Genomic DNA, 24,062 nt, shown 5'->3' on the forward strand with positions numbered 1-24,062 from the left:
AAAAGCCACGCACAGCCCTCGTTCCATATTTTCAGCCTCTTGCTTGCAATCGACCGTTATCTGATTTTCTGCCGTTCAGAGCCCTAAAACTTCAGGTGCCACCTCCACATTTCTCCCTTCCCTCACTCGATTATGCGTTGACACCCTGGAGCCAGCCCTCCCTCCTCAGAGCATGTAAGTCCGTGCCCGTATCCCTTTTGTGAGGTCAAGAGCGTGGTGAGGGTCAAGAGGGCCCTGCAGTCGTTCTCAATTCCCACCTCACCTCTTGGCGTCCCGTATACTATCCTCTTCCATTCTCTCATGGAAATCTTGGTAGCGCCCGTGGCTTCTCTCCCCTTTCAGCATTGCGTGGGTGCCCTCTTACTGCTTCACCAGTGTTAAACAGGTGGTGAGTGGTGGAGTTGCGACGGCGCTGCACGACGGTGCAGACGTTCTCAGTCCTCAGATACGCTCACAAAAAGTTGCATTCTTGCATCCATGCATTCAAGTGACAAAGTTGAGCGCCGCATGATTAAAAACAGCATAGAGGTAGATAGGTAGATGGATAGTTCCTGCCCTTTCTGCCTCGAGTATTGCTTACCACTAGTGGAGGATGGAAACACTAGGAGATGAACCATGTGTGTACACCACTTCGTGGCGAAGAAAGAGCGCACATGGCTTATTTGGCTAGTTCGCCACTGTTGCCTCTTGCAGCTCCTGTACAGCAAAGTTAGTGCAAGGAAAAGGCCAATCTGTGATAGCAATCTCTAACAGATTGGCTTTTTCCACGGCACAGACTTGTGTTTAGAAGATCTCCTGATACTAGCTTGAGCAGATCCACTGGCAGCAGCAAAACTGAAGAGTGCATGCAAGGGGAGGTAGTAGGAGCATCCATGCATATGTTTAGATGGTTCCTCCTATTGCTCCTCTCTTCCTTTTCGTTAATCAAGCTCAGCTTGATCATTCGCATCAACGACAAGGAAGAGAGGAGCAATACAAGACGACAGCTTGTTTGTTATTGAGACTTCGTAATCAGAAGTTTCAATAACCATTAAGGTGTTGTTGAATAAAAATTCTTTTTATTCAAATTTCTCTACTCCTCTACTAGTGTGGCCATTCTTGGCATGGGATCGCCACACTCATTTTCTTGTAAGAACAAGAAAACGAGTTGCAATCCTGTGCCAAGAATCGGTCAGTTCCTCATATGTGGGAATAATATTTACATATTTATGATTTTTTGGTATTGTGTTCAATATAGTGAATCATAATCGTAAAAGGAAAAGTTTAGGTATGGGTATTACCATTAAACCTTGATTACCAACGAATTACTAGAGTTAAAAGCTAGATGAAAGATAATCCTAGAATATATAAGGATATTCTGGGTGTATTCTTTATACAAAGCCGTAGATATTAAAATGATCTGAACCGCCCAATATTTAATTGGTGATGTGGCGATTAACTGATGATGTGGCATACACGTGGCAAAACGTTCAAGCAGCTCGGCAACATGTCAGAGATGACCAAGAGGACTTGCTGGTATGCATGGAGTTGAAAGATCTCCATGCTCGAGAATATCACCAAGAAAGCCAAAAGAAGTTCAATTCTAAATGCCCGTGCATGGCTCATGGATCAATCATCAGGGAATTCCCTTTTATCTGATAGAATCTAGAGAAAGCGTTGTTATTGAGATTGTGGAATTGCTTACTGGAGACTGGCAGCCTCGAGCGCAAGTATCCCTTAAATTAGAGACTTATGCCCATTTCTAGTCGGGAAATTTGCGATCTCTAAGGATTCCAAAAGAAGAGTCGAGACGGTGAATTCCTAATCGCCATGAAAATGAAGCAATTCTTGACTGCTACACGCGCATTGGATCCTGGCGCAGGATCGGCAGTTCTTGATCAGACTCCCATTTGGCCAAGAAAGCTCTCGTTAACGATTGCGCTAGTGAAAAGGAGAAGAGCAAAGAGAAATTTTTATTACGGGTGGAGAATTTTACAAGGAGGATCCCTGGCTCTCAAAACAATTGATTAAAGAGATGCCAGTGATAAGCAACAAGGGACTCAACATACTAGCCTTGGCACTCTGATCAGCTCTGCCGCTTTCCTTGGATTCACCTGAGCCCTCCGGCTCCCATTAACCTCCACATGGATGCCGTTTTTGATTGAGGAGTTAGTGATTGTACCAGTGCCAGTGGAGGTACTCCAGTGGCACTGGTACAATCACTAATTCCACAATAAAAAAATGGCATCTATGTGGCGCGGCCAAAGAAACCCGATCGCCAAGCAGCGAGCAGGAGAATGCCGGCTGAGAGAAGGGGAAAAGCGCTTATATGGCCTCAGTGGGAGACCTTCCATTACTCCAGGGTGTCGACCAAATAAATAAGTGGAGGTTGAGAAGGGAAGGGAGACTTGAGGAAATTAATTGGAAAGTGGAGGTGTCGCGAAAGCAATGCGTGAGGCTAAGGAGCGAAAACAAGTTTGAAATTTGAAGGTTCTAAGCACACGCTTTGACGTCGAACTCCCTATAAACTATATATAATTGTTGTGTTTTGTGCTGGCACTGTCAACATCAGTCATCCGATCTTTTTGCTCAAAAAACTTCAGTCAAAGTTTTAAATATTTAATGTAATACTCTTTTGTATTGAACTCTCTTTGCGACACCTTAACCAGGAACATCTGGTCAACGCGCCGATTTGACCTTCACGATCTAGGGTTCTTGGACTTGCATCGCGAGAACAAAATCCACCCTCTATCCCAGCATTTCACTCGTTCTCTCCAAGACGTGAAATTTAGGGTTCTTAACGCATGTATAACCTTTATTGAGCTTGGAATTCTAGGTAGCGCTCTTCCTAGTTCCTATTCGATTTATTTATCAAGCAATGAATACTTCACCAACCAACAATAACCCATCTAAACCACAGCAAATGTTTTACACACTTTCCAATTTTGCGGCAATTTAGCAAGCCACAATATCTGACAGCACAAGCAATTGCATAGTGGATTTTAGATTTCTGTGACACCATGTCTCGGCCGAATTGGCCATGTTAAGAATACGATTTACATGATGTGATATGTGATTAATCTTGCCTTGCCACGTGGGTTGAGCACTTTTTCTCCCCAAAAAAAAGTTTTTTGCCCTGCGATGAGAATGCCGGCGGCGATCGATCCATCCTCCGGTCAAATCCAGGTGAATCCCCTTCGATCTCCTTCCTCTCTCAAGAGGTCATCGCCATTCTCTAGACTAGGATCGACCACCCACCGATTCAATCGCGTAGTCCTGTCCGCGACCAACAGTAGCGATCATGGATCCCTCTTCATCCCACTCCAATCCAGCCCGGAGCAGCAGCGCGCCAAGGTCACCGTCGTGGGCGTGGGCAACGTTGGGATGGCGTGCGCGCAGACCATCCTCACCCAGGAACTTGCGGAGGAGCTCGCGCTCATCGACGTCAACCCGGACAAGCTGCGCGGCGAGATGCTCGACCTCCAGCACGCCGCCGCCTTCCTCCAGCGCGCCACCATCTCCGCCTCCACCGACTACGCCGCCTCCGCCGGGTCGGACGTGTGCATCATCACCGCCGGCGCGCGGCAGCGCGAGGGCGAGACACGGCTCGACCTTACCGCGCGGAACGCCGCGCTGTACTGCAATATAGTGCCCGAGCTTGTGCGGCACAGCCCGGGCGCCGTGCTGCTCGTGGTGTCCAACCCCGTGGACGTGCTGGCGTGGGCTACGTGGCAGCTTGCGGGCAGCGTGCTGCCGGCGACACGGGTCATTGGCAGCGGCACCAACCTTGATACCGCGCGGCTCAGGTTCCTTCTAGCCGAGCAAATGGGCGCCAACGCCCGCGACGTCCAGGCCTACGTCCTGGGCGAGCACGGGGACTCCTCGGTGCCGGTGTGGTCCACGGTGAGCGTCGCGGGGAGGATCCTCCGCGAGGAATGGGGCCCGAGCTCCTCTGCGGAGCTGGAAGAGCTACACCGCGGCGTGGTGGAGAGCGCGTACGAGGTGATCCGGCTCAAGGGCTACACTTCGTGGGCGATCGGCTACTCGACTGCCAGCATCGTAAGAAACATCCTGCGGGACCAGAGGAGGATCTGCCCGGTGTCGGTCATGGCCAAGGGTTTTTACGGGATCGAGGAGGAGGTGTTCTTGAGCCTGCCAGTCCAGCTCGGCCGGAATGGGGTTGTTAGCGTGGTCAACGCGCCGCTGTCCGAGGAGGAGGCGGCCAAGCTCCGCGGCTCCGCCAAGACGCTCTGGAACGTCCAGCAACAGCTCAAACTACTTGATTAAAATACGGGCTCTAACTTTTGAGACCAACATTACAGGTAAATGCTAAACAAGTTTGTTCTTATGCAAAATTGCTGAGTCTCATTGTGCTGTAGATTCCTGTTTTGTTAAGAAGCTTTCGGTTCTATACAATGCAACAATCTCACAACGCAAGATATTTTGGACCAAAAGCTGAGACCACTGACATCAGCAACTTCTCATCGTTGCGATCTACTCATCGGATTCGATTACATTGGCCATACGCAAGTTCCTTTACATTACATACAATGAAAGAATCTCTACGAGGGCTTGATCTGGAAGTTTGTGTGTTCTTGGAGATGGTAAATCATATGTGAACTGGAGGCTGAGGAAGAGAAAGAACGCAGCGCCGAAGCTTATAAATCTTATTAGGAACTTGCTTAGTGTAACGTTTGATAATTCACAGAGTTATACGGTTAGAGAAGTTGTGTGTGTTTAGAGAAGCTGTGTCTAGACTATATGAGACACAATCTGCGGCACGTCGAATCGAAAGTTCCGGAAGCTCTTGCCTGGGAGATCTACGAAGCTGGTGCTCGTTGTCTCCTTCACTGCCACAACCGTGACGCTGTGGCTCACCATAATGGGTGTCGAGAATGTTGTGTGCCCGCTCGTATTTGCTTTCCACACTGTCACTCCTGCAAGAACCGTTTCTGGAAGGAGAAGTGAAGATAATTAATTACCTTTGCTTCCATTGTCGCTCTTCAGTGTTATCAATGGCCTGTTCTTGACAATCCATGCCTGAAGGGGCCTGCAAGTAAGCACGATGAAACTTAAGAGAAAGTTCTCCACGTCCAAGCTTACCTGAGAAATGGCCACACCATATAGTACTTGAGCCCCGTTGGTCCCCTGTTGTGTGACGATTCATTACTGTGCTTGGGTAAGTCCTCTATCCGATGCCAAGCTATCTCCTGTAATAAAGCAATTCATCAAGTTCTCGCCGCTCAAAACTGGGCGAGAGCACTTACACTAATCTCTTTCTTTGTCTGAGGAATGAAGAGCGTTTCTTCTGGAACGCCACCGACGATGAAGAGTCTCATCCGTTGCTGCCCGATGACAACTTCCAGGTGATCGTCAGTTCTGATGAGCTCTGAGACGTCGAATCCAGTTTCCTCCCAGACCTTGATAAAAGAACAAGTTAGTGAGCAAACGTCAAGTAGTTCGCAAACCTCTCTGATAGCACAGTTGTGATCCTCCTCGTCCTTGTTCTTCTTGCCTCTGGGAAAAGTCCAGCTAGCTCCCGGTTTCCATCCCTTGACCATGAGACACTGACGAGAAATAGTGAGAGGGAGAGAAACAGGAAAGCAAAAAAGACTCTTAGAGCTTACTCTTTCATAAGACTCGTCCAAGATGATCGCACCAGTAACAGGCACACTCGTCTTGTAGCTTGTAAAGTTCTTGTAGATATCATCGAAGTGTGCGATGTATGGACGAAGCGCGACACATTTTTGGAACACTAGGAAGAAAATGTGAGCCAAGGAGAGAAAAAGAAGGGAGAAATCTTACTGAGAGCAGTGAACTCTCGCAATGTTAGCGATTTCAAGGAAGCATTCTGCTCCATGGTGTTGTCCTCGTAGAACCAGTGAGCTTGCTCCAGTAAGAAGAGGATCCGCTCGAAAGATTCCAGTTCCTCCTCGGGCGCATTGAGCACGAACCGGCTGTGGGAAGAAATAAATAGCATCACGGCAAGAGGATCATCACAGCACAGAACACCTCACCTGCAAAGATCATCGAGCATCTCCTGCGAAGGGAGACGCGAGGAATGCCCGCCCTGCGCCTTCCCATTTCCTCCTCCCGCTGCCATGGGTTTAGGGCGAAATAAGCAACATAAGATTCGAAGGAATCTAGGGTTCTAGGAAGCTATGGTTCCATCGCATTCGCCTCGAAGAACCATGCCACCGTCTTCGAACGCCACGGTAAGATTCCCATCGCTCTTGCCGCTCTCAAGGATTGCCACACCACCGCGATGTGCTCGTGGCAATGTATTCTCGCCGCTGCCAAAGCTCGCCGCATCTTCGATGGGATCCCGCAGCGCACTGTTGTGTCGTGGAATGCCATGATTCTCGCAGATTGGAAAGCGAGCTGGCGCTCGACCTCCTCGAGCGGATGGTCGTGCCAAATCGCGTGACTTTGCTCGCCCGGATCAAGGGCTGCACTAGCTTAGCAGAGATCGAGCAGGGGAAGAAGATTGATGGCTCTTCCAAAATGGTGAAATGGAGTGCATGGATAGAGGACGAGCACTTCACGGCCAAGCAGTGAAGCACGGTCTATCTCAAACTCTCTGGTGACTTAGTGTGGCAGCGTGATGGACGCGATGGTGGATCTCACGGTGGTCGCCTGGAGCGCTTTGATTCTCGGGGTACGCTGATAGGGTGACGAGGCTCTAAATCTCTTGTCGCGAACGAGCTATCAGTTCTCAAGTAGCAGAGAACGGGTACGAGCGAGAGATCTTCGTGGCAAACGCGCACATATGAGAAGCTGGGAAGCACGCGTGAAGTCTTCGAGGAAGCACGACGTGGTGTCGTGAAACTCGCTGATTCTCGGCTATGCCGAGAGCGGAGATGGAGCGATTGCTCTCGAGCTCTACAGGCGGTGTGGTAATTAATGGAACTAATTTAACTGGACCTAGAATGCTCTAGAATATTCTACAATTTAAATTTTTAGGGTTGGAAGGGGTTTAAGATTTCTTGTTTTGAACAAAGTATACCTTTCTTGTGTACTTTTCTAAGTGATAAGCTCCTAGTTGTTATGGAGGAAGCATCCTGACTAGCTGACGCAAATGACTCTAGAATCCAGTTGGAGATCACGGGCCAGACGTGTAAGATCCAACTTTCATGCTTTGTCAAGTGTGTGATGGGATCCTCACGGGCGAGTTTGATTTAGGAAACGCAGCCATGATCGAAGACCACTTTCTCTTCACAAATATGACAAAGGCTGGGAGACAAGATGGATTTCTCGATCAAGCACTGTGTACTATGACTAGTCCAAATTGTCATCCGGATTTCATAGGATTGAGCACCTTCGCACTCAAAACACCAAGGCCGGAAGCGTGTGTCAACGGTTCATCCAAACGTGAAGCCGAGACACGTTCTTGGGCCACGAATTCCGATCCATCCTCCCAAGATCGCTTTGAATTCTTCATTGAGTTTCAAATAGGTTTCCTTTGTCAACCTTTAGTTGCAATCTAAAACTTGTACCTTTCTGGGAAGCAACGCGTTTCATAAAAAGACAAACCCCGCCCCATCAAAATGTGTAAGTTGGCAACAAATATCTTTCATTCTACTCTAAGCCCTACGTCGTAGTTGTGGGGCTCGGGCGTGGAATTACCGTGACTTTGATTGCATTTTTCTCCTCTTTCAAACAACCATTCGCATTCCTCCTTTTGCATCTTCTACTACGCAATCGCTTTCTTTTTCCTCGCTTAAGTTTGGACCAGGTTACAAGCCGACGACGATGGCCGAGACGACGACTTTGCGCGGCCGAAAAAGTATCAAAGTCAAAGGTGGCGGACGTGGCTCCAGCTCTGTTTTGTACATGGCCCTAGCGCCGGTCTCTACGGAGTCTCTCGACGCCTACACTTTTGGACCGGGGATTTGAAGCACGTCAACTTTGGGTCCCGCAAAAAGTCCTTGGCCCTCACGTTGTGCCCAATCCCCACGTTTGTTTTTGTTTTCTAAAGGGTGCTAGACGTTTTGGGTGGAAAAAGAAATAAAAAAATTCAAAAACGATTAAATTTGAGACAGACAGCACCGACTTTCAATCGCTGACTCTAGTTCTAAATCTGGATTAAGTCGTCGTCCCTCAAATTCCAGACGGTTTTTCGGGCGAGCATTAATGAATTGCCGCAAGACTTTAAGTGTCCAATGTATGAGACGAGAAGAAAACGATTTGGAAGACTTTGAGTCAATCCATGTCGTCACGACACTGTCCTCTTCGTACCGTATCATTCAAGGACTTCTGTAAGATGGTGATCAACGAGGATCGCGACCATATTCGATCCTAATCGCTTTTCCCGGATTCAATACAAAACAGCACTGGTCGCAATCTCTGCTCCCTCGCAGCAAGAAGTCAAACAAGTGGACACGATCGAGTGAGGGATCGATGAACCTCCAGTGGCTTCATGCAGAGATTAATAAACGCCTATGTTCAAAGTCTAAACTTGAAAAAAATCTCCAAAGCTTACTCAACAAGAGGACAAAGATGGAGGACGAAAGAAATTTGGCCAGGCCAAGACCTTTGAGGAAGTTCGAAAGAACATGGGTTGCAATCTTTCGCGGAAGCAGCACCCGCGACTTCCACACGACCGGAGTTTGAAACTTTCTCACGGCGACGATGTCAGACACGTCGGCAAAGCGGCGGGCGAAGATCCAGCCACGTGGTTCCGACGCGGTCCAGCATGGCCGCGCACGTCACCCGGGAAGTCCCCCCGCCACGTCGGTCGTCTCTCTTCCGAGCTCTTCCCAGAGAAAGTACCCGGATGGTCTCGCGGGTCATGGTGTAGCTTGCTTGTCTCTCGCCACATTTGAAACGAAGACCATAGCCGCAGCTCTCGGACCCTGCAAGCCTTGCAAACGTGGGGAAATGAGGAAGCTTGGAAGGAAGCAAGCCAAAGAAACTCGCTCGTTACCAGCTCAAAGGTCAAAGCTCGAGTACGCGTACAAGTCATCGAAATCGTAGCGATCGTCTCTGGCGATCCCCAGCGAGGATATATATATGTGGTTGAATCTTCACTGCAGTACTCAAAACCAGCGATCAATAGCGATCAATCCGAGCGGAGCGACGAGAGATATATAGAAACTTACGGTGGAGGGCGGTGATCTTTTCTCCAGTGACATCACCGCTCATCTCATTCTTTCCTGGCTCCCTTTTTATTAAAATTGCGGCGGGGTTCTCTTTTTTCTTCCCGGCTTCCTCGGCAACACGTCTTCTCCGTCTCGCGCCTTTAAAGAAGAGGGGAAAGGAAGACCTTGCGCTTCTCCCAAGTGGCAATTCGCTGGCTAGAAGTGCTGAGCTCTCCGCTGTCCTTGCTTAACGGTGTATGTATTGTCTTCCGTGTACTGCAAGACGAGCACGTGAATATATAGGATAGAGGAGTAGATTGCGAGGCTTTGATACCGTCTTTAGAAGAGAAATGCTTCCTGCGGTGGATCACGAGCAATCCAAGCACCAGCAAATGGGGTCTCTCAAGAACATCGATCTGTCGGTGAAGCTGGAAGAGCAAGACGAGGAGGAGGATGAGAGCACTGACAAGGAAGAGAGCGTGGCGGTACCTTTGGAGAAGGAGGAGACCACCACTGCAACCACGATCACGACTTCTGGGAACCACGAGCACGTCAAGGTAGCGAGAGAGCAAGAGTGTGACAGTCCTCACCAGAAGAGGGGGGTGGACGTTGCCGGGAGCCTGTTCCAGAGCTGGATCGATCGCATGAAGCACACGGAGTTGAAGCCCAGCATCCAGAAGTTGAGAAGGAGTGGCGATGATGGCCGGGTCTCGGCTCAGTGGCTCCTCAAGGTGCGTTTTTCTCGATCTCGATCCATTCTAGTTTTGCCTGTTCTGAGCTCGTTTCTTCTCTTGCAGAGCAAGAAAGTTGTGAGTGACAAGTCAACCGTCGAGGACACTTCTCCCGCATCATCCCCAAAGAATTCCTCCACTCACAGTGACAGGGATCATCTCGAGGTCCTCAAGGAGCAGCTCAAGTTGCGAAACGATGAGAACGAGCAGCTCAAGTTGATGCTGAATCACGTCACTGCGGAGTACCAAAGCCTCCAGGTGCAGACCATGGCGCTTCTCCAGCAACAGGTATGACAGATCTTTCTCCCAAAAAGTTATTTTTTGTTTGTTTATCTCATCTCGATCGTACTGGCAGGAAGCAAAGCCCGACTTGACTGGGAAAAGGAAAGCCTCCGAGATGCTCGATGAGCAGGATAAGAAGGATGGAGTGACCGGGCTGCATCCAAATTCTCCTCCCCGGCACAATTCCCCGGCCTCCAAATCGGAAGAGAAAGAGTCTGCCGAGCGAGTGGACTGGCCCCCGAGCAAAGTTCTCAAGACCCTCCATGAGAACTCAAGCACGACCACCGCTGCCGGCAATAACACAGTGACGGATCCCATGGTCCGCAAAGCTCGAGTCTCAGTTCGAACGCGGTCAGAGAATCCCACTGTAAGTCATAAAACTTCCACGATTCACGTTTGTAGCGAAGTTAAAAAGTTTAACCCGCCTTTGCACAGATGAACGATGGCTGCCAATGGAGAAAATACGGCCAGAAGATGGCCAAAGGAAATCCATGCCCGCGCGCTTACTACCGCTGCACCATGTCACCCGGCTGTCCAGTTCGAAAACAGGTACGTCTAGAAAGCTAAAGTCTCGAGAAGAAGAAAAATCTCACCTTGCGTGTAACTTTGACAACTTCCAGGTCCAGAGGTGTGCGGAAGACACATCCATACTCGTCACCACGTACGAAGGAACTCACAACCATCCTCTCCCGCCGGCGGCCGCGGCGCTGGCCTCGACAACCTCGGCGGCGGCAAGCATGCTCCTCTCGGGCTCCACCATGAGCGACCCCCACGGCTTCAACGCTGCCGCGGCCGCCGCGAGCTACATGGCCGGTCACCTGGGACCAACAATCTCCGCCTCCACGCCCTTCCCAACCATCACGCTCGACATGACCAACAATCCCAACCCCGCTACTCAGCTCAGCCTCCGTCTCGGAGGAGGCACTGCCGCCAGCAACGCCGCCTCCACCCCGCTCCTGTCACTCCCAGGAGCCATGCTCCAAGCACCGTTCTTCCTCGGCCAGCAGTTCGGAGGGCTGGAGCAGCAACAGCATCACCAGCAGCAACGCTTTCCCGGGAGCCAAAACGTGGACACTTCAGTCAGTGCCGCCACTGCAGCGTTGACCTCCGATCCAAACTTCACCGCTGCTCTCGCCGCAGCCATAACTTCCATCCTCACAGGAAAGCAAGGCCAGCAGCAGCCTCATCAGCCACCATTTTCGCAGATGACTTTGTCAGCTCCACTCTCACTTTCCACCTCGTCGGAGCAGCAACAGCAGCAGTATCATCATCATCACCAGCAGCAGCAGCAGCAGCAGCAGCAGCAGCAACACCAACAGCAGCACCACTACAGGGCCCCAACATTCGCTGGCACCGATTTATCGTTGCAGCTTAGCACTACGAGCGCTCCCAGCGAGCCAGTCAAACCCATTGTCCTGTAGAGATCCACCCTGTAAACAGCGAAGTCAATATAAGCATGAACGTTAGCTCAACGAAACGAGTAGAAAGGAAGAAAAAAACCAACCATTTTTTTAAGGCTTTGACACGGGTCCAGAGAGAAGGCAGCCTCTCTCGTTCGGCCAAAAGGCACAAAAGCACACGCACACACTGGAAGAGATAAGAAGCTGGCAATGAATAAATAGAATTTTTCCAGGTCGTCAAAGCATACAAATAGTAGCCGACCCAAACTCCCCTACTTTGGAAAAAAACGTTCCCCACTGGTTACAACAGAGTTGCAAGGAAAAACGAACGAACTATAGAGTAAAATGACTTTTAAGGAGGTACAAAACCAGTGGTCCTCGGCTTCGTGCTTGCGTTGGAGCGCTTCTACTTGGGCCCGATGTCCTTGAGGGCGCAAATCTGCTCCTCCCCAAGAGCGGACATGACTGTCACAACGAGATCCTTGCCGTCATGGAAGCCAGTAGAAATCTGCGGTGGCAAAGCCCTTTAGATACACACACGAAGGCGTTCTTTCGCAAAAGTGATTCGTGACGCTCACCTGGGCGTTGAGCTGATCATCAGTTGGAAGGCGGAGGTCGTCCTTGGTGTCACCATTCTCGGTGAGGAGACTCACCTGATCACACAATGACGAAAAGATAAGAAAAAGGCAAGGCATGAATCATAAAAGTGGGAGCTTTGGTCATACAAATCCGTCTTCCGAGATGTCAATCAGCTGGTAGTCGGTGCGAGTGACTTCCGGAACCTGGGAAAGCAGAGGAGAGACCGCGAGGATCAAAATGCGTTGAAAAGGGAGCAAAAGAACTAGAGAAACTCACATCGCAATTGTGGGAAGATGGGACAATATCCTCGAGCTTTTTCCCGGTGAAGATGTCGATGCCCACGAAGTGGCACTTCGCATGGCCGTGCTTGCCAGTCTTGGAAGTAGACACCTCAACAACCTGCGAGTAGCCGGGCATTAGCGGGAAATTAAATGCGGCCGCGCGTAAGCAAAACAAAATATCCAGCCGAGCTGATCGCGCTCCAGAGCCCTAGGCGGCGGATCGAGATCTGGCGAGCGGCGGATCGGAGGAGTTACCTTGCAGGGGCGCTGCTTGATCACGATGTAGGCGTTCTTGCGGATCGTCCCGGCCTGCTGGGGATAGGTCTTGGAGGCGCCGGCGTCCGCCTTGTTGTCGAAGTGATGCTCCTCGTCCGACATCGCCGCTGCCCTCCAATTGCCGCACGGACCCTAACTCTAGGGTTTCACAGAAAAGGAGAGAAGAAAACCAAACACGTCACACGAGCCCTTAACGAATGTGGGCCGCCCGATGCCCGCCCGATGCCCGGACGGGCGGCGGCGATTCTGCGCAGCCGGAGCCCTCGGATTGCTGGATCTAACGGCTGCCCATACAGTGTGCCGCGTGGACAACTATAGATTAGTGTAACACGATTGCGCTTTGCTTAACTTTATATCCCGGGCTGGTGGTATTTTCTAGAAGAGAAAAACCTCTTTGGTTTTGTTTGGGACAAACTCGACGAGCAAGAATTGGTTCACAGACGTTCCAAGATCTCTGTAGCAAACTAAACGACGCGAATTCCAGACTTGAAAAGATAAATCTTTCACTCTCTCTTTCTCTCTCTCCCTCCCCATCTATCGAGCAAGCACGAAGTGGAACTCCTCTCGAGCATGGAGGAGGTCGATCGAATTTTGCTGGTGTTCTTCCTGATAGTTTTCCCAGTAGCAGTAGCAGCAGCGGCGGGCGATCCTTGTTCAGCTCTCAAGAACTTTGAGGTATGCCACGGTCTGGACGAGCGAGTAACCATCGCTTGGACACTCCACGGGGACGATGATCCATCGAGGAAGAGCGTGCTCGAGGTGGCGGTAACCGGGGCCCTTCCAGCTCGGACTGGCTGGCTGGGCTGGGGGATAAATCCCCACTCGTTGGAGATGTCCGGTACCAGCGCTCTCATCGCCTTCCAGAGCTCGCAAGGAGCACAGCTCCACAGCTACTCGGTCTCCAGGCAAGTCAAGGACGACGATATCTCTCTCAGCCCCCAAGAACAGACCGAAGTTCCATTCCAGAACCAGTCCGTGATCATGGAGGGAACCATCGTCACCATCTTTGCAACCATCCCCCTGACCAACAGCAGCAGCACCACGATGAACCACGTCTGGAACTTTGGCGACCAGGTTCTCGGCGATTCTCCGCAGTCCCACGACTTCAAAAAGGCCAACTTGGTGTCGCTCAGGAGGATCGATATGTCGAAGAAGGACTCCGTGGCCCAGCCCCTGGTTTCCAAGCTCACTCCGAGGCAGAGGCTCAAGAACACCCATGCGCTGCTGAGTGGAGCTGCCTGGGGGATCGCCATCCCGGTCGGAGTGATGGCAGCTCGGTATCTTCGCCCGTTCACGTCACCTAGCGGAGCTTGGTTTTATCTCCACCTGATGATCCAGATCCCGGCCTACGGAGTCGGGGTGGCTGGCTGGGTTCTCGGACTAAAGCTCGAATCGGGGTCCGGGAACGTCTACGAAACGCACCGGAACATTGGATACGCCATCTTTGCCGGAGGAACGCTGCAAGTCATAGCTTTGCTGGTGAGGCCCAAGCCATACGAAAAGATCCGCTTCTTGTGGAACATATACCACCAATCGATCGGCTATGCGACGCTTGTGCTCGGTGTGGTGAACGTTTTCATCGGCCTCAGCATCCTCGAGCCGGCAGCGAAGTTTAAGACGGCTTTCATCGCAGTGGTGATTTCTCTGGGAGCTGTGAGCCTGGTAATGGAGGTTGTGACCTGGATCATATACTTTCAACGTAAGTACCTCGTGAGAAGAGCTGCTGCTGAACGGAGAGCGAGAGCGAAGGCAGCTCAAGCGAGCAATGCGCGAGCAAGGACGAGAAGGTTTTGGAGATTTTGAGACTGCCAAGAAGGAAAATACAAAACAACTCATTATGTTGATTGTGAGATGTCTGTCATACCTGAATGCAGTTCGGTCAATCCTAGTGATGCACTAAAGTTGAGCAGAAATTAGTATCCAGATTCAAGTGGAGACTAAAAACTGAGGAAAGTCACGAGTACTCCCTCACAAAAGATAGAATGACGCAGCAGCAGAGCTCAGCAAACGACCATCTTTTTTCCACCTCGACTGAGGAGCAGTAGCGGCAGCAACAAAAATCTGGACAGATTCCATTGAGAGCGACCAACACTTCGATTCAAAACCTTACCCGACCGCTCTGGGCTGCAGCGGACACGACTACGTGCTTGCTTCCTGCCAAGTACTCGTACAGATAGTATACTCTGCAGTGGCACCAGTCAGTCTTACAAAAAAAAAAAAAAAAACAATATCCACGATGCAATACAAAACCTTTGAGCTTCGGAGGTCACGGACGAGGCGGCAGTGAGCCTTGCACCGACTGTAAACAAACAAAAGAAATGACAAACGATCAACAAAGCGGAGAAACAAACAGAGAAACTTGCAGTGACCGACCAGGAAGAAATAGCTTCGCAATGTCGTCAACTTTCCCAAGGTCCTTGATGCTCTTAGCCTACAGCAAAAGGAACTATTGCTATCACACCTTAGCAGCAGTGGTAACACAAAACGCCAGTACTCGTTACCTCGAAAAATGTAGCCTTGAGCTGCGAAGCCCGACGAATTACCACGCTCACAAACTCCTCCCTGATTGAGAACCAAACAGGAATGAAGAGAAAAACTAAGAAACGAAAAATTTCCAAGAAAGAAGTAGCGAACAAACCCGTCACGAGAAGCAAAACGCGCTGCAAAAACCTTGGGCTTTGCACGATTGCCATACAAAGGAACTTCTCCTATAGGAAACTCCTGCCATTCTCGTAGCCACACAGCAGCATGTTAGAACTAGAATTCTTTTTCTAGCAAACTCCAAACTTACATCGGGTTCCAGAGTATCTTCGAAACCTGGAGGAATTTTCACGCCAAATCCATCCCCTTGGTACTCGTCCCAAGAATTTGGATCGTTCTTCTCTGCCAAACCAGTAGAGTTTTCATTGTTTCCTCGTTTTTTTCCTTCTAGAATGCCAGAAGAAGACTAGCTACTCTACTTACTTGGGATGTTTAGCTCTTCTTGCTCCAACGCAGCTGCTGGCATTGGCATTTGCATCCAGGGACTCGGCAACAACACGAGCTGGACTCCAAATCCTCGGCGTGAAAGTCTCACGGATTGCGCGGCGTGATGAGGAGAATGCACAGACATCGGACACACACAGGGATCCCGCTTCGTGTCCCGGCAGAGAAATCCGCTGGGCGTGAGAGCGATGATAGTGCCCATTCTGGCATAAACCCTAGATTTGTTTATCCACTTTAGGGAGCCGGATCTCGATGAGGCGTGGTGGCTCGGCAGTGCGGCCGGTCGGCACCGATGGATCGGATTTCTCCTACCGCATGACCGTGGACGACAGTAAGTAGCAGCAGCGAGCGCTGGATCTCTTTCTTGCTTCGATCTCATGGCGCAATCTCATCGATCGATCGATTTTTCACTGTAGAATACCGGAGAGCTGCGCATGCTCGTATGCATTTGCGGAGATTTGTGGCGATCCAGGTTAAAAAGAAGCTCCATTGTTCTTTCTCGAGAGAGATTTCTCTGGTTTCTTCTAATGTATTTTTCGTTGATCCAGACAGCGTTTGTGTTGTTCAAGGCTCTATGGTCGACTCTCATGACTCTCAATGGCGAGCCGCTTGAAATGACCACCGTGTGTGCGTGTATCTTTGGGGGAGCTTCTGTCCTCGTTGGAACGCTCGGTAAGAACTTCTCTTCGGACTTCTTTCTCTTTTTTTTTTTCTTGTTTTGATCGTGGTTGCTTTGGTAGCTCTGAAAACTGGTGCTTCGCCCCATTTGCTCAAGCTCTACTTGCTCCTCACGGGGACTTCCATCTCGCTCTCGCTGCTCCCGATCATCTCTGGCCGTTTCTTCGCAGAGGTTTGGATTTCATTAGATTTGCCTGATACCAAGCTCGACGTGAAAAATCCTTCTTGTCCGCTAGCAGTGGTCGGACGAGTGGCAGAAGAGCAGCAAGGAAAACAGGAACAAAGTCATCCTCGTTAGCCTCGAAGCCGTCCAAGAAGCCATTGGTCTGTTTGTTTATTCTTTCGCCCCTGTCGTTCCTCCGTATCGACTGACTGAAAAAATCTTTCTTTCCTGTGTTTCAGGGATTTTGGTCCAGCTTCTGTCCGTCTCGAAAGCGCTCTCGTTATCCAACAGCATTGCTCGCAAGAAATAAGAAGTAAAGTTCCTTTCTTTCCTCAACCATATCCGGCTCCGTGTCAGCTATTCTTAGAGCAGCGACGACGATGGCTCCACACAGTTAGGGTTCTTCTCTTGCTGCTCGACAGCGCCATGCCGCTCCGCCGCAACAGGTCCGACGAGAAAGACGTCCTCGACAACGTCCATGACAACATCCACATCGACCCGCTCGCGCAGGACTTCATCGACACGGTGGAGTTCCAGCGCCTGCGCGATGTGAAGCAGCTGGGCCTGTGCAACCTCGTCTACCCCGGCGCGACCCACTCGCGGCTCGAGCACTCGCTCGGCGTCTACAACTTCGCGCGCGCCACCGTCTTCAACCTGGACAGCTGCTGGCCCGAGCTGGAGCTGGAGCAGTCGGACCTCACGTCCGTGGGGCTGGCGGGTCTTCTCCACGACGTCGGCCACGGCCCCTTCAGCCACGTCTTCGAGAACGAGTTCCTGCCCAGGATCGGCGCCGGCCTGCTCAAGTGGCACCACGAGGCCATGTCCGGAAAGATGGTGGACTTCATCGTGGACAGGAACTACATCGACGTGGACGCCGGGGTGCTCAAGCGCGTCAAGGACATGATCCTGTGCAGCTCGGAGCGCGGCGCGCCGCAGGGCGACAAGGCCTTCCTCTACGACATCGTCGCCAACGGGCGCAACGGCATCGACGTGGACAAGTTCGACTATATCCTCCGCGACACCCGCGCCTGCGGCCTGGAGCCCGGGACTTTCAAGGTTTGCCGGCTCATGGACAGCATGCGGGTGATCGACAACGAGATTTGCTTCCGCTCCAACGTCGCCGCCACCATCTGCGAGCTGTTTGTGACGAGGGGGAACCTCTTCCGGGAGGTTTACACGCACCCCAAGGTGAAGGCCATGGAGCTGATGCTGGCGGACGCGCTGGTGATGGCGGACGGCTTCCTGGGCATCTCCGGGATGGTGGACGACCCGGCCAGCTTCTGGAAGCTGGACGACTCGTTACTCAAGGCGATCGAGACGTCGGACGAGCCGGAGCTGGAGGCGTCGAGGAAGCTGGTGTGGAGGATGCGGCGGCGGGGGCGGGAGCTGTACCAGTTTTGCGACAGCCTCAAGGTCCCGGCGGAGCACGCCGAGAGGTTTAGTGCTGTGACGGCCGAGGACATCCTCTGCTACGCCAAGGGTGGCGTTCTCCAGAGGGACGACATCGTGGTGAGCAACGTCAAGATTGACGATGCTTGCGGGAAGAGCGATCTCCTGGAGGGCGTGCACTTCTTCAAAGGCTATGGCAGCACGGAGAAGCTGGAGCTCAAGGCGGAGGAGGTGGGGAGGAGTTATGCTGGGCACGACGTGCCGCAGAGGATCGTCCGGGTGTACGTGAAGAAGTATGAGCATCTGGAGGCGGCGTGCGATGCGTTCCAGGCGTTCCAGCGCGAGAAGTATAACGTCCAGAGCCAGATGCTCAGGACGCCCGATAGCAAGAGGAAGAGGAAGACGAGGAGAGTAAACTAAAAACGAGACAACTCTATAAGCATTTTTCTCATTCTTTTTTCCTATTACTTGAAAGGTTTGACCAAATTAGAAAAATAAGATAAAATAATTTTTTACGCATATTCTATGGTTCAAAATTTTAATTAAATCTTTTGGCAGATATTATACAGCATCATCCATAACCTATTTTAAATCTAAAATGTTTTCATATTGGCTACTTCTTACCAAATCACACCACATCAAGCATGTGTTGTCGATCCCATTGTTGAATGCGAGCGCCCAAGACATTAGTGGAATGATTGATTTATTTTTCTGCAAAGCAGTTTGTTGAGTGTGTAGAAAAAACTGGAAAGTGGACTCCCTTTCCCATTCTAGTGAGGAACTTGCTAAACTAAAACCCTTCACGCAGCTATTCATTCATGTAAGATCGTCGCTACGTGATAGGGGCTGGATGCCTACTATGTTATGTAGCAAAGGTGGCAAATGAGAAGCTTTGAGAAAGGAGTTCATCAATGTATGATACTTGCAAGAGAATCATTGAGAGACACAATGAGTTCATTAGAGATTCTTGAAAGCACACAGCAAAAAAATGTTTAATATTGTGCAAGGGCTGGAGAGGTCATTAAGTGGACAGGTTTATACCAGCTTGAGCTCTATCAACTCAAAGTGTGTTTGAACCTATTTCACTGGCCAAGTTATCACAGTAACTGTTGCAAAAGAAGAACAGTTAAAAAATGAGAGTGACAAAATTTTAGAAAGCCCCTTTTTATCTCTAGAATCCTGCGAGATTATAGACGAGGCAAAGCTTGGATAGATCACCTTTCAGCCTGCTCCTATCATCATCCACAACTCCAAAAGGAATGGACCTGCGTTGCTCCCATACTCAGGATAGACACAAGAATGACTAGCGTGCCATAGCTCACTTCTTGCCACAGCCATGCCCATTGATCAAAGCATGCTATATATCTTCTTTCCACTTCCACACACAAGTTCCAAGCTTTTGGGATCCATAGCTATCCTGGATGAACTTTTCTTTAAAGAAGAATGTTTGGCAGGTACTGGCAAGATCCACAAGTTTTTGGTTTCCTCTTCTTCACGTACTTGCATTTTTGGATTAGCTCGATTATGGACCCAACTCTAAAGGATTCCCTGCTGTGCTATTTCCTCCCCTGCTCCAGTCTTATATCCGCTAGTGCCTCATGTTGCCTTCCATGCTTCATTTATTTTCAGTTATTCAGTATTTTTTATTGATTCAATTGATCAATAAAAAATAATATTATAAATATACTATAAGATTAATCTTATTGGTAGAATAAACTAAAATATATTAAGAAGAGTTTAGGAAAGTTTATAAATTATAAAAACAAGATTAATCAAAGTGAATAACAACTATTTGATGGTAGAATATCTCAAAATATTTAAGAACATTTTAGATATAACTATAATTATAATTAAAAAAGCTCAAAATTTATTTATTAAAGAGAGTTGTTGAATTTGCACCAGATGTGATGCAAATGTTTATTAATTTAGACTTCCTAGAAAATTAAGTAATCTTATAAACACTTCAATTCCACTTTTTAAATACCCTTAATTGATTGAAAATAAATATTTTTAATTCAGAATTTTATCCTTTTTATTGTTTACTATTTTTTATTTATTTGGTCATTTGAATTTCAAAAAGTGATAAAATAAAATTAATTAATTTATGTAAAAATTTAATTTAATTTATATATTTATTTAGTTTTTTAACTCAAAAATAACTATATAGATGATCTTTTAACAGTGGCATTGTTAAGTGAAATTTATGATTTTAGAATAAATTATTTAAATAATATAAACTCTATAATATTATAAATACATAGATATCTAATCTTTTATTCTAACCTTGATTAAATTATTTGTTAAACTGATACTTATAATTATAATTAAAAATTAACTATATTATTTTTATAAAAATGCTAGTTGAGAAAATAATTAGCCACACATAATCTATATCTTTTGTTATAGAACTTTGTTTACTTATTTACTTATTTATAGTATTTTATTACTTAAGTTACTAAAACTATAAATGTGTAAAAATAAAATAACTTTATCTCATATGAATTTTATCATTTAAATTTTATACTTTTATTTTTATTTTTCTTATTAAAAAACCTTTTAAACATTATTTAATAAAACACAAACTATATGTGTAATATTTCAAACAAGTACAAGAGATTTATATTACTGAATAAAACTTATAAATAATTATATATATTTTAAGGAAAAAAGTTATTGAATATAAATTTTTAAACACAATTTATTTGTACAGAGAGAAATATTTTTTTCTATATCTCATACGTTAAAAGCATAAATTTATTCTCAATTTAATATGTTTATCTAAAAATTGACAAATATACAGAAAATTTATTAGCTAATTAGTAAAATTACCTTATGTAAATTTTGACAAAATTGTTAAAATTATCTACTGATATCAGAAAATAAATTATTCAAATGTTATCCAAGAAAAAACAAAGGAAGAAAAGCGAAAAACCAAAAAAATTCTAATTGATTAGAACCCATCTTATTTATTTGTTGTAATTGATAGAAAAAAACTCTCACAGTACTGTAACTTAAAAGTCGACCCACAATAGTTTATTGAGGACCTTGATGACCCTGGGTAGGGAATATAATCCCAGCTTCCGTATCCACTTGATTCACCAAGCTGGAGCAGCGTTGCATGACGGGCCCTCTGTTGGAGGGATCCTGCCGATTCAGACCAAGTGCAACCAGTATCTTGCGCTCTAGCTCCGTGTCTGAAAAGCTCTTTACAACCAAAAACAGCCGCAAACAGACACGCTTGCTTACACTCTGCGTCCGGCTTCTCCGAGAACGTTGAATGCAGTGCGTTCCCAACGTCGTCCAGAATAGCAGACGTTGTCATCGACGATTCCACGCACACAATCGCCGCAATAGCATCTGCTCTGGTAACCTGTCGCCGGTACATAAGCTTCGCATGCGCTGCAACACCGTTATCGCATCCTTCATCATCCCTGATCAACTTGGTATTTACCTTGTGCGAGCCTTATCAGGCTTTCCAACATCCTTATGGTCGTCCTTGCTAGCAACAAAATCATAGCCTGAGCATGCTTCCTCTGAAGATGAAGGTAACAGCACCTGCATTCTGAGCGCCTGCTCTCCGCTGGAGCTGATAGTAACTGATGATGATCTTCTCGGCTTCGGCCGTAAGAACAGGACGAATGTGGTCCCTCACATAAAGAATGTACCTGCTAATGAATTTGTTTCAGCAGACCAACAGGAAATGTATTACCTCCTCAGCATTGCCAGTGTCCAAAAACCCGTGAGATTGCTGACACAGTTCACCGATTTTTGCTTCATATGCTGTGGACACGGATTACTCACGGCCTAGGCTAAAGAAAAAGAATCTAAGCGCCACAAACCTCGGATAAAATGTGAGAAGAGACAATGGTGTCCCACTCTGGGTTTTTAGTATCAAGAAGCACCAACACGATGTCAAAACGACTCAAAAGTGGCCCAGACAAGGTGGTGTTCACGGAAAGAGCTGAAAATGGACTGTCCATAAGCGTTAGTTTCATAGTCTAGAGAAAAACATACGCTGCTGAGGGTCATATTGGCCCTTAGGATTGGTTACACCGAAAACAGTCGTCCTTGTGTTAAGCGTTGTCACGAGCCCAGCCTATATGCAACTCATTAACACTTCTTCGATGGAAATAATCACTCTCTGACCTTTGCAACACTGAGTGTCTGTTGTTCCATAGCTTCATGAATTGTGGCTCTGTCTGCTTCTCGAATGCTGCTGATTGAAATTTCGGCACTCGTAAATACGCACGCCAAGATCAAACCTGTCAAATTCGTCAATGCAACATAGTCCACCATCCGCTAAAACCAGTGCCCCAGCTTCGAGCATCCATTCTCCTGTTTGAGAAACGTGAGTATCATATTGCTCTTAGCAAGAAAAATCACCTCCATCTTTAACTGCTGTTACCGTAAGCCCTGCACTGGTGCTTCCTAGACCGGTTGTCACAACCGAGCGATGACTCAATCTAGCTGCATATTTTAGAAACTGAGACTTCCCAGTGCCTAAAATATTAGAAGACTGTCAGCAGAAAAAAGAAACTCATGAACTCAACGTACCCGGGTCTCCAACAAGAAGCAAGTGTGATTCTCCTCGTATACGAGTTCCAGAAGAATCTACACGCTGAACTCCACCAACCAACGTCAAGGCAACTGCCGAAGAAGAACATTTACAAAGTTTTCTTCGTAAGTAAAAATGGACATAGATACCCGCTAGCTTTACGGTGAAGAGCCCATACACCTGAGGACATATGCTCTGTAGTATGGCATTTCTTCCTACAAAAACCAAAGTACTGAGGAAGTCGCTGGAAGATATTCAAACCTTTGAATGGCGCTCTCTCGAATTCCTTCCAGAATTGCTCAAATTGGTGGATAACATCGTCAGGTACGTCGACTGCCGCCTTCAAGTCATTTGCTTTCCTGCCGGCAATAAGCTCTAAGAGGGTTGAGGTAGCAAAAGCAGCTTCGTACCGCACATAGTTGACCCTGAGCATTATTTCAATATCGCAACGGGCATCTTTACAGCTTCGCCGCCATCGGGAGAAAAGTTCCCCAGTTGCAACAACGTCATCTGCATGAAAAACTTAATATGATGGTATATGACTGTGTCCATACCTCCGGCCTGGACAGTGTCTACGAGATCATCCTGTAAAATAGCAACAATAGACCGTGGAACAGAGCCGACACCAAGAGTTTGCAGATTCTCTTGCATTTTGATCTCCTGATAGTCATGGGAAACTTTCGAGTCCTCTATGCAACGGAAGGTTGAACCAGTACATGGCTTTGTTCTCTGTGACTTACATGTAAGCGATTATGAATCGAAGGTCTGACCATTCACCTGAGAGGGGCACCTCCGTGGCAGCTCAACGCCGCTGCCAGTTTCCAGCTCCGGGAACAACTTAAAACTGAAAACAACAAGATCATAAGTCACGGCCCTCTAGAAGGTCGACAAAAACCTGCGCTTGCACTTTGTGCACTCGTACTCGCGCTCTCCCTCAAGAATCTTGACGCCACCTGAACGGATTATTGTTCCTTTCAGAGTTACAAGTTTTCCAAGATGCTTCACTCTGATGCGTCCAATGCTTGGATTTACTTCTGCGGAAAAACAAAGTTAGATTTCTCCAGTAGCAATCAGCTTTAGAGATCTTGCAGTACCTGGACGTTCCAAAGCGGAACCCTGTACCACCAAGCGTACATGAACGCGCTTCATCACTTTGTTGCCTTTGTCCAGTTTTTGCTGCAAAGTGGAAGCTGTTAGCCGTGTGATCGCTAAGTATCTGTCACAGGCTTTACCAATACTGCCAATGCTGCTGCGTCGAATAGAGGCAAAACCTTTCCTGGTTGAAAGTAGAGCTCATGAGAAAGCTTGGGATGGGCTTCCAGAAGTTCCGCAAAGCTGAGTAACAAAGGGGAAGAAAAATGAGAATGAGCTCAAACACGATGTCGCAAACCACTGAACTCGACATGGACTGAGTAGTGCTTGGATTCGTCCTCGAGGAGCAAGATCCTCTCCAGCTCCGACAAGTGATTCTCCTCTAGGAAGCTTTCAAACGCCTCCACATAATCGGCGTCGTGGATGACCGGCTCCTGCTCGCCCCCATTTCCCATCGAAATCGATCGATATTCTACCTTAGGGAGCGATAGAAGAAGAATGTAGGTCAGCTCGCGCTCGCACCGATCGCCAAGGGCTCTCCCGCCAAGACGAACCAAAAATTGCGAACTTTAGGGTTCTTGAGTGGAGCGCG

At 48.2% G+C, this 24,062-nt stretch overlaps 9 protein-coding genes across 11 annotated transcripts; 5 read left to right on the forward strand and 4 right to left on the reverse strand.

Moving 5' to 3' along the window:
- Positions 1-2,986: 2,986 nt before the first annotated feature.
- Positions 2,987-4,700, forward strand: LOC9661238 (L-lactate dehydrogenase B). The gene is made up of 2 exons (XM_002988781.2): positions 2,987-4,301; positions 4,359-4,700. The coding sequence occupies exon 1, from the start codon at positions 3,121-3,123 to the stop codon at positions 4,264-4,266; it is 1,146 nt and encodes a 381-aa protein (XP_002988827.2). The 5' UTR covers positions 2,987-3,120; the 3' UTR covers positions 4,267-4,301; positions 4,359-4,700.
- On the reverse strand, positions 4,621-6,111 carry LOC9661239 (mRNA-decapping enzyme subunit 2). Of its 2 annotated transcripts, XM_002988836.2 has the most exons (8): positions 5,997-6,111; positions 5,785-5,936; positions 5,607-5,734; positions 5,448-5,546; positions 5,247-5,399; positions 5,083-5,189; positions 4,962-5,029; positions 4,621-4,916 (listed from the first exon to the last, which is right to left on the reverse strand). In XM_002988836.2, the coding sequence occupies exons 1-8, from the start codon at positions 6,080-6,082 to the stop codon at positions 4,732-4,734; spliced, it is 978 nt and encodes a 325-aa protein (XP_002988882.1). In that variant the 5' UTR covers positions 6,083-6,111; the 3' UTR covers positions 4,621-4,731. The 2 variants fall into 2 exon arrangements, with proteins under 2 accessions (XP_002988882.1, XP_024518432.1); XM_024662664.1 differs by having other exon boundaries at positions 4,635-4,916; positions 5,247-5,546.
- Positions 6,112-9,052: 2,941 nt separating this feature from the next.
- LOC9661836 (WRKY transcription factor 42) lies at positions 9,053-11,791 on the forward strand. Its single transcript, XM_002988782.2, has 5 exons — positions 9,053-9,790; positions 9,857-10,078; positions 10,146-10,439; positions 10,508-10,621; positions 10,693-11,791. The coding sequence occupies exons 1-5, from the start codon at positions 9,410-9,412 to the stop codon at positions 11,491-11,493; spliced, it is 1,812 nt and encodes a 603-aa protein (XP_002988828.2). The 5' UTR covers positions 9,053-9,409; the 3' UTR covers positions 11,494-11,791.
- Positions 11,667-12,793, reverse strand: LOC9661240 (eukaryotic translation initiation factor 5A-2). The gene is made up of 5 exons (XM_002988837.2): positions 12,588-12,793; positions 12,328-12,450; positions 12,198-12,254; positions 12,051-12,125; positions 11,667-11,980 (listed from the first exon to the last, which is right to left on the reverse strand). The coding sequence occupies exons 1-5, from the start codon at positions 12,708-12,710 to the stop codon at positions 11,879-11,881; spliced, it is 480 nt and encodes a 159-aa protein (XP_002988883.1). The 5' UTR covers positions 12,711-12,793; the 3' UTR covers positions 11,667-11,878.
- Positions 12,794-13,178: 385 nt separating this feature from the next.
- On the forward strand, positions 13,179-14,411 carry LOC9661837 (cytochrome b561 and DOMON domain-containing protein At4g12980). The gene has a single exon (XM_002988783.2). The coding sequence runs from the start codon at positions 13,179-13,181 to the stop codon at positions 14,409-14,411; it is 1,233 nt and encodes a 410-aa protein (XP_002988829.2).
- Positions 14,412-14,510: 99 nt separating this feature from the next.
- LOC9661241 lies at positions 14,511-15,830 on the reverse strand. Its single transcript, XM_002988838.2, has 8 exons — positions 15,573-15,830; positions 15,400-15,491; positions 15,247-15,329; positions 15,110-15,170; positions 14,982-15,039; positions 14,859-14,907; positions 14,719-14,791; positions 14,511-14,669 (listed from the first exon to the last, which is right to left on the reverse strand). Exons 1-8 carry the CDS (start codon positions 15,793-15,795, stop codon positions 14,577-14,579), a joined length of 732 nt encoding a protein of 243 aa, XP_002988884.1. The 5' UTR covers positions 15,796-15,830; the 3' UTR covers positions 14,511-14,576.
- LOC112341838 lies at positions 15,822-16,773 on the forward strand. 2 transcript variants are annotated; one of them, XM_024662654.1, is made up of 6 exons: positions 15,822-15,924; positions 16,010-16,065; positions 16,142-16,265; positions 16,334-16,443; positions 16,508-16,595; positions 16,674-16,773. In XM_024662654.1, the coding sequence occupies exons 1-6, from the start codon at positions 15,846-15,848 to the stop codon at positions 16,742-16,744; spliced, it is 528 nt and encodes a 175-aa protein (XP_024518422.1). In that variant the 5' UTR covers positions 15,822-15,845; the 3' UTR covers positions 16,745-16,773. The 2 variants fall into 2 exon arrangements, with proteins under 2 accessions (XP_024518422.1, XP_024518423.1); XM_024662655.1 differs by having other exon boundaries at positions 16,511-16,595.
- Positions 16,774-16,811: 38 nt separating this feature from the next.
- On the forward strand, positions 16,812-18,342 carry LOC9661838 (deoxynucleoside triphosphate triphosphohydrolase SAMHD1 homolog). The gene has a single exon (XM_002988784.2). The coding sequence runs from the start codon at positions 16,861-16,863 to the stop codon at positions 18,241-18,243; it is 1,383 nt and encodes a 460-aa protein (XP_002988830.1). The 5' UTR covers positions 16,812-16,860; the 3' UTR covers positions 18,244-18,342.
- A 2,427-nt stretch (positions 18,343-20,769) lies between these two features.
- LOC9661242 (probable DNA helicase MCM9) lies at positions 20,770-24,025 on the reverse strand. Its single transcript, XM_024662616.1, has 20 exons — positions 23,777-24,025; positions 23,611-23,713; positions 23,473-23,554; positions 23,274-23,412; positions 23,156-23,222; positions 22,933-23,107; positions 22,789-22,888; positions 22,640-22,737; positions 22,528-22,593; positions 22,378-22,470; positions 22,207-22,323; positions 22,086-22,158; positions 21,970-22,036; positions 21,838-21,919; positions 21,663-21,784; positions 21,533-21,603; positions 21,379-21,488; positions 21,275-21,322; positions 21,070-21,222; positions 20,770-21,017 (listed from the first exon to the last, which is right to left on the reverse strand). Exons 1-20 carry the CDS (start codon positions 23,923-23,925, stop codon positions 20,857-20,859), a joined length of 2,076 nt encoding a protein of 691 aa, XP_024518384.1. The 5' UTR covers positions 23,926-24,025; the 3' UTR covers positions 20,770-20,856.
- Between the last annotated feature and the right edge of the window lie 37 nt (positions 24,026-24,062).

This window comes from Selaginella moellendorffii, unplaced genomic scaffold (genome assembly GCF_000143415.4).
Source record: "Selaginella moellendorffii unplaced genomic scaffold, v1.0 SELMOscaffold_91, whole genome shotgun sequence".
Lineage (NCBI taxonomy): Eukaryota > Viridiplantae > Streptophyta > Lycopodiopsida > Selaginellales > Selaginellaceae > Selaginella > Selaginella moellendorffii.

Bases quoted from the DNA above. Each gene is read 5' to 3' on its own strand.
- LOC9661239 (XM_024662664.1), bottom strand. From the start codon at position 6,082: ATGGCAGCGGGAGGAGGAAATGGGAAGGCGCAGGGCGGGCATTCCTCG. The intron at 5,937-5,996 runs GTGAGGTGTTCT...TTCTTCCCACAG, and splicing joins ATGCTCGATGATCTTTGCAG to CCGGTTCGTGCTCAATGCGC. The intron at 5,030-5,082 runs GTAAGCTTGGAC...GCTTACTTGCAG, and splicing joins ATGGTGTGGCCATTTCTCAG to GCCCCTTCAGGCATGGATTG.
- LOC9661238 (XM_002988781.2), top strand. From the start codon at position 3,121: ATGAGAATGCCGGCGGCGATCGATCCATCCTCCGGTCAAATCCAGGTG.
- LOC9661838 (XM_002988784.2), top strand. From the start codon at position 16,861: ATGCCGCTCCGCCGCAACAGGTCCGACGAGAAAGACGTCCTCGACAAC.
- LOC9661837 (XM_002988783.2), top strand. From the start codon at position 13,179: ATGGAGGAGGTCGATCGAATTTTGCTGGTGTTCTTCCTGATAGTTTTC.
- LOC9661241 (XM_002988838.2), bottom strand. From the start codon at position 15,795: ATGGGCACTATCATCGCTCTCACGCCCAGCGGATTTCTCTGCCGGGAC. The intron at 15,330-15,399 runs GTAAGTTTGGAG...CGAGAATGGCAG, and splicing joins AAGATACTCTGGAACCCGAT to GAGTTTCCTATAGGAGAAGT. The intron at 15,171-15,246 runs GTTTGTTCGCTA...GTTCTCAATCAG, and splicing joins CGTTTTGCTTCTCGTGACGG to GGAGGAGTTTGTGAGCGTGG.
- LOC112341838 (XM_024662654.1), top strand. From the start codon at position 15,846: ATGAGGCGTGGTGGCTCGGCAGTGCGGCCGGTCGGCACCGATGGATCG. The intron at 16,066-16,141 runs GTTAAAAAGAAG...TCGTTGATCCAG, and splicing joins GGAGATTTGTGGCGATCCAG to ACAGCGTTTGTGTTGTTCAA. The intron at 16,266-16,333 runs GTAAGAACTTCT...TTGCTTTGGTAG, and splicing joins TGTCCTCGTTGGAACGCTCG to CTCTGAAAACTGGTGCTTCG.
- LOC9661836 (XM_002988782.2), top strand. From the start codon at position 9,410: ATGCTTCCTGCGGTGGATCACGAGCAATCCAAGCACCAGCAAATGGGG. The intron at 9,791-9,856 runs GTGCGTTTTTCT...CTTCTCTTGCAG, and splicing joins CGGCTCAGTGGCTCCTCAAG to AGCAAGAAAGTTGTGAGTGA. The intron at 10,440-10,507 runs GTAAGTCATAAA...GCCTTTGCACAG, and splicing joins CGCGGTCAGAGAATCCCACT to ATGAACGATGGCTGCCAATG.
- LOC9661242 (XM_024662616.1), bottom strand. From the start codon at position 23,925: ATGGGAAATGGGGGCGAGCAGGAGCCGGTCATCCACGACGCCGATTAT. The intron at 21,323-21,378 runs GTGCTGTTACCT...TTTTGTTGCTAG, and splicing joins AGCAGGCGCTCAGAATGCAG to CAAGGACGACCATAAGGATG. The intron at 21,018-21,069 runs GTAAGCAAGCGT...AGAGCTTTTCAG, and splicing joins GGAGAAGCCGGACGCAGAGT to ACACGGAGCTAGAGCGCAAG.
- LOC9661240 (XM_002988837.2), bottom strand. From the start codon at position 12,710: ATGTCGGACGAGGAGCATCACTTCGACAACAAGGCGGACGCCGGCGCC. The intron at 12,451-12,587 runs GTAACTCCTCCG...GGCTACTCGCAG, and splicing joins TCAAGCAGCGCCCCTGCAAG to GTTGTTGAGGTGTCTACTTC. The intron at 12,126-12,197 runs GTATGACCAAAG...TTGTGTGATCAG, and splicing joins ACATCTCGGAAGACGGATTT to GTGAGTCTCCTCACCGAGAA.